Source organism: Ostrinia furnacalis, unplaced genomic scaffold, assembly GCF_004193835.3.
Source record: "Ostrinia furnacalis isolate ACB-3 unplaced genomic scaffold, ASM419383v2 OfSCF1632, whole genome shotgun sequence".
In the NCBI taxonomy this organism is placed as follows: domain Eukaryota; kingdom Metazoa; phylum Arthropoda; class Insecta; order Lepidoptera; family Crambidae; genus Ostrinia; species Ostrinia furnacalis.
Genome location: NW_021131871.1, coordinates 826,696 through 838,284, shown reverse-complemented (window position 1 = coordinate 838,284; position 11,589 = coordinate 826,696). Strand labels below are relative to the sequence as shown.

Here is an 11,589-nt window from a genome sequence, read left to right as displayed (position 1 = left end):
GAAAAAGAAGTGAAAAAAGTCATGTTTTTTTTCAATTAAATCCATTCTTACTCCCTTAAAATGTATGAAACTTGTGTCCGTTTTCTACTTCTACTAATAGATAGTTTTATTGGCTATCGCATGATATAAAATATTTACTTATTAATGTTAAGTTACCCACGTTTTCACTTGTTTTTGAAGGAAGAGGTGAAAACTAAAAATTAAAAACTTAAATCCCCGTAATTTTGCGAGAAATGGGTCAAGCCTCAAATTTGAAGTATTTTCATCGATAAAATTGTCCATAGATTACGCCCTTAAAGTTTGATCACTACAAGCCCGGACACATTGTATATTTTTTCGGTTCCAAGACTGTTACGCGGTCTCAATAACCATATTTGTATTTAATTAGCGTATGTAGGTACTCGTGAGGTTCATTGTTCTTTTTAGGCATTTCACCAGTAGGCACAGATGAGATCTTAATAGTTTATTTTAATATGAAACCCTCGATAGAGTCTAACTTAGACATAAAGGATTCTCTATAAACTATTAATTCTCACAGATGACTTTAGCGTTGTAGTTACTGAGTAGGTACTGTGGTTGTACCGACCTACTAGTTTTTTCTTTACTTACGGAAAGTTCAAAAACTTCACCGAATATTGTTAGTTCCGAGAATTTGACTGACAAAGGGAAATGCCAAAGAAATTCAATTTATCTGAAATCAGTAGCGTGCCATTACGGTCCCAATTTCTAGATTTCTCTGAAAATCACCATCTCTTCGTTTTGGGGTATCTAATATTATAAATAACGTGCATTGTGTCGGTGCTTTCACCTTTGGCACCTAGAGTTGGCTAAACATGAGCTGAAGAGGGAGCGTGAGCGTTTTAAGCAAAATAACGGAGACTGAAAACGAGATAATTTGATCATTATTGTAAATTGTCCCTGTTGTTTGGAAGTTTAATCAGTTAAATCTAGATGAGACTGCTTCCTAGCGATGCTGGGTATAGGCGTAAGTCTTAAGTTATTATTTTTCATGTGTTACCTACCTGTTTGCACATTATAGTTTTAAGGTAGATAGTGTCCCTGAATAGAATCTATTTTCATAGACTTTCGAGCAATCAAGTCAGTTTTGAAATCAATAATTTTCAATATAATAATTTATTGAGACACAATTTCAATAGATAAACTCAAACAAAATTAAGAGATTAAGAATAATACAAATAATTTATTTAATATCGCGCCCGCTTCAGCTTGTGTCTCATCAACATTTTTCGCGAAATATTTACAAAACCTCTTCAACCTTAACCAATCCACTCAAAGTTTAAAATTGCTCGCTGTATTCTTTGTATTATTACAGTTGACCGCGTAATGGTCGCCGGTTCGATTCCGTGACCCCTGTGGGAACGAAAGTAAACGCGGTTCACGATGACACAGGTTTTGTGGTTTTTATGTAACTAGTACAATTTAACGTTATTCCAAAGGCAGGGTTCGTGTGAAATCCAAGCAAACATTTGCCATCTAAATTCTTGTATAAGATGCTCGTGGAATGTATGAAAATAAGACCATTAAACATAAGTTTTATGAACTTAGGGATGGAAATGAATATGAGAATCGATTTTAATTTGCACAACATACATCAATCTTTGAGGTACCTAGGTTATAAATAAATAATCTTGCAACAGATTTTTCTTACAGATCACTTTTATCATTAACATTCAGATTCTTTGGATTTAAACATTATAATGTCTTTAATGATAGATCGCCCGGTGCTTTGTCCTGCTGGAAGGCTCTTCTGGAAGGACTGGTCTTTTGTTCTAAACGTCCTGCCAGAAGATTATCGCAAGTCCTGCCCGCAGTACGCAATTTGTACGTGTTTGCTTGCTGGTCCTTCCAGCAGTACGGTGACCTTCAAATTTGAACTCATCCTCACCAGAAGTAGTAAACACTTGGTTAGTGTTTATTAAATAAAAAGTCATGTCGTAGAATCATTTTGTTTAACCAGTATTTTACTTTTCTTAATATATTATAAACTTGTTTATCTTCTTTCAACTTAACTAATAGGAACTATAATAAGGAACTTTAAATTAATTACTTTGGTACGTCACTTTGTATTAGAAATTACACCTATCACTTACAAATACACTACAAATTAAAAACAAAAACAAGAAATAAATTATAAATGTTTGATTAGGCTGGAATACTTCACATTCATTATAATATTATCGCCAAAATGTTGCCGACTCCACGCCCGGCGCGTCAAAATGTGTCGCGCGAGCGCGAACGCGCTGCCCCCGTGTATACTCGTGCGCCATCGGGCTCCGACTAACGGTTAGTCGCGTTTTTCGATCTTGGGCACTATTGGGTGAAAGAGAGAGAAACACTCTATTTTTTCGTGTAAATTTGAAATTTGTACAATGTATACTTACGAAACTGTGATCTTTTAATTTTGCGTCCTACCGGAAGTACTTTAAGTCCTGCTGGCAGGACTCCGGGCGATCTATCATTAATGTTACTGAAAACAAACTGACCCCGCTTTTCAAACTTTTCAGTAATAAGTTTTTTTAATTTATTTATTAGGTAAATACAAGTTCTTAGCTCTATGATATAAATCTCTCCACAAGTCCTTCGATTGTAATTCTTAAAGCTTGTAACACACACTAGTTTTTAAGTAGATTTAAGTAAGAATGTCGTTACTTAATGCTCTTATTTAACTTTGGCGTGGAAAGTAAAGCAGCAAGCTTGAGACTCGTCGTCTTCATTCCATAGTTTGACTTGCACTGGGAATTTGCCCTGAAATTATACAAAAGTGTAAATATTTTTCCAAAATATGACACTGACATTTAGAGCTAATAAATTAATCAAAATTGCATGTCAAGAAGGTTTCGAGTATGCCGAGTTTCTTTCGCCAATTTAGGGTAAACCCTAGGTAAGTACTAGGCCCTTGTCAGATCTTGATGATCTGTGATTTCCCTTCATTTTGCACAGTTATTTTTAGTGGCGTCCCTTTCCATAGCTTGATTCTGCTTGAGCTGCAACAGAGCGTTTAGTTTGAATGTCGTTGTTTGTACTTCGGTATCCTATTTTATGACATTAAACTTTTCCCCTAACTTACCATTCACTGGCTGGGTTTTATTGACTGTCAGTCATACTATTCTTTGTTTGCATAATACCAGAGGAAGAAATAATTCTTACCGGCGATGGTATGTCCATAGACAGGCTTAGTTCAAAGTTGTGTCGGACGGAGGCCTCCAGAGGGCACACTAGGAGGTCGTCGCACACCCTCTTGGTGGTCTTGATTACGTCATAGGAGTCGGAGTTCAGGTGGTCGCCAGATATCTCCAGGCGGAGGTTTTCGGCCGAGAAGTCTGAAAAAAGCGATTCCTGCTTAATTTGTCTAGGTTATTTTGTTAATCCTATCATTGAAGCACAAAACATCAATGGCTAGGTCACGAACCACTCTTTAGTCTTTTTTAACCAACTTGAGAATGTTACTAGGTATGCAAAATCACTTGAAACCTATGTTACAGTTAGGCTTTTACATTTACAAATACATTAGTTTTTATTTCATTCAAAAATACCCAGTAGTTATGATTTTATAGGCATTCAAAGTTCGCCGACGGTCACGTGACCCCGCGTGACGTACATTCACAGTATCCGCTCACTAGAAAACGGATATAAACATACTTAAATACATTTTTTTTTGTAAATACAAACTTATTTTACATATTAACACCCAGACCCATCACAGAAATTAAAATTGAACCAAACCCAAACTTGATGCGATTGTGTCGTTTTATTGCGAATTACCTTCCAGCTCCATCATTAGACCCCGATTACTATATAGAATTAAAATACTCATCAATACAAAACGAACGAGCCCAAACTCGATGCATTTAAGTCGTTTTATTATAGAGTTCCTATGGCCACCTTCCAGCTCCATCATCAGATCAGCTCCATGTCATCATAATATTGCATGGTCATCCAAATCACATGTGTTTGCGAAATTTCAGCTTAATCGGTTGCCTGGAAGTGGGTCTTAATTCAGCTTGCAAGATTCCACCCATACAAATATGAGCCAGTCACTGTAATATGACGTCACGCGCATAAAATGGCGGGCCGGCCGCCGCCCGCACTTTTAAAATTCAATATCTTGGAAATTAATTGACGTATCGAAATAATTCTTTCACGTGTATTTTTTATTTTTAACAGAGAATACAGAAAGCTAAAAAACAAAATTAGTGAACATTCTTCATTGGGTTGGTTTTTTGTCTATCTACTTGAGTTTGATACTATAGTATGCGATTAATAGGTTGTTGGTGTGACAGTAGTTATCATATCACATTATTATACTAAGAAAATAAACTGAAATTAATAATGTCACGTCCTGTGTTGTATTGACGTAAGTAAGATAAGAATAAAAAGCAAATGTAAGGCGCAAAATAAACTAAACTCGGCCTACACATCGATAGTAAATTAAAAATAACACGATCGTGGGCAAATCATGAACTCAGTGTAGAGCAAACTTAGGCTGAGTTTTTTTTATTTTATTTTTTATTTAGTTAGTGGCAACCAAACCTCTCTGGGAGGTTTATTTCTGCCAATGTCGAGTGAAAAATTGACATAAATTATCAATAGAACGTGGGTGTTTCTGTTCCATAGATTTTTCATGGATTCCGTGGAGTTAAGTATGCCCGTAAGCAGGTTTCAAGACGCCACCGGGTCCAAAGCGGGTTGTTCATACGACAACCCACTCGACACTCGATGTTAGGCTGAGTTGCACCATTTTACTTTAACTTTGACAAGCGTCAAAAATCTGTGAAACTAGATACAAAAAGCACCGGTTATTGTTACGGTTAAAATACGGTGGTGCAAGTCGGCCTTAGATAGTTAATTCTTCACTCACGGGGTGTAAAGTCCACTTTGATGCCGTAAGGTTTCCCTCTAATGAAGGAGCAGAACTGCGGTCCGTGGAGGCATGGCTCCACCATCACCTGATGGATTGAGCACAGGGTAGGAACCACTGAAAATAAGAAACTTTTATAACACCCATAAGACAAAAGTTAAAAGACTATAAATAATTTCAGACTTTTCAGTCTACTTATGATTTCAGAATCTTAGGTCCATATTAAAACGATACTCATTAAACACTTTCAAGCAAGCTTGTGGTTGATCTAACTAAAGTTTTAAATATTGACTACGTTTGGATTGTAAGCGAGTTTTCAGAATATGGGGTTTAGATAGCTTAGTTAGACTTAAGTTGTATTATAAATTAAATGCAGTGGCTACCTAGGAACGTTTAAAAAGGCATTTTTTCATCATATTGTTCGAAGTAAGTTTATTATTAAATTACAAAAGAAGTTACATTACTATACATTCCTATAAAATACGTAGGAGAGCTTTTCATCTCGGATTCTAAAACGCATTTTGGCGTAACAAAGCTTTATTTCTTTACAAGTACAAGTCACGTGCTTTCTTAGACATGTAGGTATACTAAACATAATAATAAGTAACTTACCATTTCGGCAATACTTTTTAATGACATAATCAGACTGGACAGCAACACACAGGGAAACAATAAGCACTGCTCGGAACAACATGGCGGTAATCAATGTCCGGGAGCGGACTCGAAACGGGCACAACTGATACTAATTATCGATGTTCTCGTGTTGTTATCTGCTACTAGCTTTTCATCTGACTTTGTCTGGGTTGATACGGGAGCGCTTCATAAAATCCTTCATTTTGTGTAGCGCCATAATATGAAAAGATTCAGCAAGATGAAGTGATTTGATATGCCAAACATCTGTATGCGAAAACTTTAAAACAAAGCTTGTGTTTTCTAACAGTATTCAGTATGAATAAGACATTTTTGAGTGTACTCCTCGGACCGCTGTTGATCTCAAGTCTCATGCGCTGAAAGACTCACCATCATGCTTTATGTGCACTGCCTCTATGGTGTACTGCTAAATAATTATACCTCTCTAAGACCTAAAACTTTTTTAACACTCTTGAGCTATAAAAAATATAAATATCCTTGGACATTTTTAAAGTACGCTTCTAGTCCCAAACTAAGCATAAGCTTGTACTATGGGTACTAGACAACGGATATAAACATACTTAAATACTTTTTTTTAATACTTCATATTATACATAGTAACACCCAGACAAATCACAGAAATTAAAATTCATCATTTCAATTTCTACTCATATTAATTTCTACATCTAGGTACTCATTGACTCGTATATTGAACTAGTCGAAAGTTCCAATTATTATTGTTAACCAAACAAACATACAAATCACTCGATTTCATGAAGATATTTGAAGAAACTGGTCCTTTGACCAGTCGAATAACATGCATGCATATGGTATAACGAATGGTGATAAGACGCGATAAACTTTGTACTGCTTTTATACGACAAATTTTACATAAATAGCACATACATATGTAGTTAAGTATATCATGTAAGTTTAAATTAAATATAAGTATCAGATAGATTTCAATGTCACTAAAATAAATTGAGCACGAGATTCGTCGTATGAGGAGACTTGAGAATATAAGTGGAAAATATAATTTTGCTTCCCATATAAACCGTCAAAGTGCACTATCCCATTGTTTTAATACTACTGCCAGTTCTTTCTTTAAGCCGTCGGTTCATCAAGTCTATCTATTTATCTAAAGAGGCAACAGGTCGGTCATCTGTCGCATAATTGATGTAAGGTGGAAGGCCGTGCTCGATGGGCCAATGATCTCCAGAAGTCTTGTAGTATATCCATTAGAGTTGGCAATAATAAGCTATTAAGCATGGGGTATCCAGACAAGATCTACTATGCAGTCCTTTAGGTTGGGTTGCTCTAGAAGTCCTAAGCTTTAAACATCCTTGCGATGAATAAACTTATGATAAAAATAAGGAGTCAGAATAATATTGAACATTATTTTATTTATATCGTAAGAAAGTAGTCAGGTGCATAAATATTTGTTAACTTTTACTTAAGTTTAATTTTAGTTTCAAAACAGCAGACTTCGCTCTCGTTGGCGTCGTTCCACAGCTTCCATCTGAACCAGAAGGTGCCCTGTAAATGAAAATAAACAGTATTAAATAGGATGTAATAAGAAATTATCATAAGTAGCACTTTTCATTTGCGCCATTTAGGTGTTGAAACAGATCATGTTTTTATATGATGAATTTTCTGCAGATATACAGCTGGTAGGTGAGCGTGTGCTGTGTGCCGGGCACGGCCGGGCAGGTGGTGTAGAGGCAGGCGTCGGCGATGCCCACGCTGCTGAATGGAGTGTTGGTCCCACGCGTGGTCCATGATTGTATAGTATACTTACACTGGGCAGCTTCTTCCCGATATACAGCTGGTAGGTGAGCGTGTGCTGCGTGCCGGGCACGGCCGGGCAGGTGGTGTAGAGGCAGGCGTCGGCGATGCCCACGCTGCTGAACGGAGTGTTGGTCCCACGCGTGGTCTAGTCTAGTACTCACACTGGGCAGCTTCTTTCCGATATACAGCTGGTAGGTGAGCGTGTGCTGCGTGCCGGGCACGGCCGGGCAGGTGGTGTAGAGGCAGGCGTCGGCGATGCCCACGCTGCTGTCGTGTTCGTGGAGTCCCACGCGTGGTCTAGTCTAGTACTCACACTGGGCAGCGTCTTCCCGATATACAGCTGGTAGGCGTCGGCGATGCCCACGCTGGAGTATACTTCATCATCGTCATCATCATCATCTCAGCTATAGGACGTCCACTGCTGAACATAGGCCTCCCCCAATGCTTTCCATGCTGCCCGGTTGGTAGCGGCCTGCGTCCAACGCCTTCCTGCTACCTTTATGATGTCTTCGGTCCACCTTGTGGGTGGACGTCCCACGCTGCGTTTTACGGTACGCGGCCTCCACTCAAGAACCTTGCTGCCCCATCGGCCGGAGTATACTTACTGTATAGTATACTTACACTGGGCAGCTTCTTCCCGATATACAGCTGGTAGGTGAGCGTGTGCTGCGTGCCGGGCACGGCCGGGCAGGTGGTGTAGAGGCAGGCGTCGGCGATGCCCACGCTGCTGAACGGAGTGTTGGTGGCGTCTGCCGCGTGGTACACGGCCGTCTTCAGCTTCTCCGCCGAGAAGTCTGTTCATTTTGCAATTGATTAGTCTTCAAATTCAAATCTTAATATAGCGAGTGATATGGTTGCTAGGGTCATGTAATTATTGAGTTGTTCAGTTCAGTTTGGATGTCGCGGGCTCGAGTTTTAGATGAGACAATTTTTTTTGTGTTTTTCAATTTGACATGAAGAAGCAGGCTGAAAGTCGGTCAGATTGTCTACGTATGTGACGGCTGATGGACCTGATAACTGTAGGGTTCTGACTTAAGTTGTCACAATTTATATGATAGAAGAATTTGATCACTAGTTCTCACTGTTGCTAGATCCAAGGTACAGCTTTTCCGCCAATAACAACCCAACCAATGAAGGCCGATTTGTTCCAGGAGAAACTTCCCTCCAGTGTGTAGAATTAAGGGAAATACTAACTACTTTTGGAATTGTAATTTAACGAGTTTTTTGTAACAAAAAATATGATGGCTGATATATGTATAGCGGCGCGTATTTAATGGGGCTGGGGGGCTGTGTCTGATGCCCTCCAGGATGTTGGGTTGGGCTATTGATTTCCCCCCCAAGATATGGCATATCAGGGGCCCAGTCCCCCCTGAAAATGAACCCTAGATACGCCAATGCTGATGGTTATACATACTCGGTGTGTAATCGAACTGCATGGTGGCGTTGTGTCCTTTCCTGAGCGCACAGGGTTCCTTGAGGCACGGTGTGATGCGCAGCTCTTGGATAGTGCACGCATCTTGGGACACTGAAATTAATTAAATACTTCATTTATTTGATGAATTTTTTAATTTCAAGTCAAAGTCGACCCAGGACCAAGCTGCCTGGATACGCATGATACGGAAAGCCCGTCGATGACCCCAAATAAAAGGGGGGTCAGGCAAAGAAGATCTTATGCCCGTTTTCACCATCAATCCCTAATTTTTAAGTGACCCCTATAGTAACACATAACAGAAATTTAGATTTCGTAGGGGTCACTTAAAAATAGAGATTGATGGTGAAACGAGCATTAATCTTTTAATTGACATGAAGGCATATTTGTCAATGAGTTGTTACACAAATTCAAGAAATATCCATAAACGTAAAGCAAAAATTTACGGAAAATACCTTAACCTCCTGAAGTTAGAGCAGCGTTGTCTTAATCAAAAAGTCTCTATCATAAGTAAATTACTCGTTTGTCTATCGAAAACGGTGTTATACCTACTCATTATTTGTTATCAATAGAGATTTTTGCAGCAGGTACGAAGTCCGCCGGGTCAGCTTAGTTAGATATTTATCAATGTAGAGTTTTGTAAATTGAACGAGATCTTTTGCATTATTATTATTATAGAGTTCTCCTAATTAATATGAACTTTCCTATAAATCAGATTTGATATAAAATCGTCATCAACCAAACAAACACACTTTTACGTAGGTACTGTACCTACACTTAACACATATTAATTGACAATTATTATGAAGGCATTTGACCCTGTTTGACATGATTAACGACAGGGTTCAGCATGATTCAATAGGTACGAGTAATAATTTCATACTTAATTGTCAATAAATTGATGGAAAGAACCGGACAATAAATATGCTACCTACTTTTGCTGAATTATCTTTATTGTTTTGTAATAATAAATAAGCATTGACATAATTATTTACTTTGTACGAGATTCTTCTTAATTAGCTTTAATTAATATTATTTATTTATTTTGGCATACTAGTTTTAAGACCATTATGTGCAAATAAATATTTGAATTTGAATTTGAACCTACATAACTTCAAGAAGACTACTCATAAAAGTTGAAATCAATTTTTTCAGTGAAACATTCACTAACTTTGTAATCAAATTATACTCAGGTAGGTAGGTACTAACTTTAATAGAAATATGGTTTAAAATTTCGTACATGTGTACGTATGTTGCACTGGTCAAAGCTCCTCACGCATGAGGTCAAAGATAACCGGAGGGTTATCTAATAGTTATTTTGTTTGTTCATTGTTTTGCGTAAGAAATAAGATATTTTTTCAGTACTTTTAATACACCAAACTATAACACTATCAGTCGAAAATCGACTTTATGTTCATAAGAACTTCAGGTAATATGTAAGATTATCAACAAATGCTACCTAATTTTTTTTGTTAAATGGTCTCGCAACCGTTCGCCCCTTATCTTGCACCCATTTGCCTAAAAATATCTTAAATACCTTGCGAATAAGTTCATTTATAGTATGAGAGGCGAAACTAACGGGGCGAACAGGTCTGAGAACCTTAAAATTAAGAAAATTTACATCAGTTGTCGTCAGCTGGATATCGAAAAATGCAGCATGACAACAACTTCACTTAACTTAGTAAAACAGTTGCCAATCCAATTTTTACTAAAAAATAATGTAGAAAATTTAAAAATCTTACCGGATTCGCACTTCTTGGTGACGGAGACGTGCGCCGCCGCTACGGCGAGGATCACCAAGATGGCCACCGCTATTTGTTGCTTCATTTTCACGTCTTGTTCTCACCGATGCCGGGACCGATATGCTAAGTCTAGAGGTCTAAAGACTTTATCAGTTATAACGAGCGCTCAGCAACGAGACACAGTAAAAGGATAACAGTAATACATCTATAACTAATTGCTAGAGCGCTAAGTACATTTTTATACCGCTCTACCTCACGCTTCGGTACTTAGGTAAAACTAAAACGGTGCAAACCATGTAAAAATATCGTGTAAATTAACAATTTGAAAGGTGAGTCCCAAAAATTAATGTAAATCTGACGAAACAAATGGATAGCAAGCTGTATTGTGTGTCACTATGAGTCAGCAAGGCTCTGTTTACAACAATGTCTTTAGTATATAATCAACCCTATCTTTCAAAGTAAGAAACAACGACAGAAACGGGAAGGTTGTGAATGTGAAATTTCTGGCAATGTGCACTCGTCGTAAGACATTTTATTTTAGAAAGGATTCGAAATGAAATACTGTTCTTGTTTCACTATGGCAAGATGGCATATAAGTGGTCATCGATTAGTTAATGAATCGCTAATCGTTCGTTAAGAGATCAATTGTTAGCATTGTTTGTTTATTGTGCTTAGCAAATTACTGTGTTTGAGTGGATTAAATTGCTTAAGGAGAAAGGTATTCTTTTTTGACAAATTGCGGAGCAGCGAAATAGAAACCGCTTATTACAAATGGTTTAATCAAATTGGGTTGGATATTCAAAGTAGGTAATTTACATTAAGTGTGGGAATATTTTCCTTCCCCAAAGGGCGATGAAGCGTGCTATGCTTGGAGTTTCCCTGTGTACTTAATCGAATCAGAAATCCCCAGGAGCACCAAAGTGACTGACATAGCCCGCAGAATCGCTAAAATCAAGTGGCAGAGGACGGGGCATATAGCTCGTAGAGCTGATGGCCGCTGGGGCAGAAAAGTTCTCGGTGGCGATCACGAGCCGGAAGACGTAGTGTGGGCATCAAGCCTCCCACTAGGTGGACCGACGATCTGGTGAAGGTCGCCACGCCAAGGTGGGAGGTGCCTGGAT

The 11,589-nt window shown here is 38.2% G+C and overlaps 2 protein-coding genes across 2 annotated transcripts; both read right to left on the bottom strand.

Moving 5' to 3' along the window:
• Positions 1–2,460: 2,460 nt before the first annotated feature.
• On the bottom strand, positions 2,461–5,632 carry LOC114353169 (MD-2-related lipid-recognition protein). The gene is made up of 4 exons (XM_028305031.1): positions 5,492–5,632; positions 4,880–4,996; positions 3,169–3,341; positions 2,461–2,766 (listed from the first exon to the last, which is right to left on the bottom strand). Exons 1-4 carry the CDS (start codon positions 5,571–5,573, stop codon positions 2,680–2,682), a joined length of 459 nt encoding a protein of 152 aa, XP_028160832.1. The 5' UTR covers positions 5,574–5,632; the 3' UTR covers positions 2,461–2,679.
• Positions 5,633–6,892: 1,260 nt separating this feature from the next.
• LOC114353160 (MD-2-related lipid-recognition protein) lies at positions 6,893–10,603 on the bottom strand. Its single transcript, XM_028305009.1, has 4 exons — positions 10,469–10,603; positions 8,712–8,822; positions 7,919–8,091; positions 6,893–7,045 (listed from the first exon to the last, which is right to left on the bottom strand). The coding sequence occupies exons 1-4, from the start codon at positions 10,551–10,553 to the stop codon at positions 6,959–6,961; spliced, it is 456 nt and encodes a 151-aa protein (XP_028160810.1). The 5' UTR covers positions 10,554–10,603; the 3' UTR covers positions 6,893–6,958.
• Between the last annotated feature and the right edge of the window lie 986 nt (positions 10,604–11,589).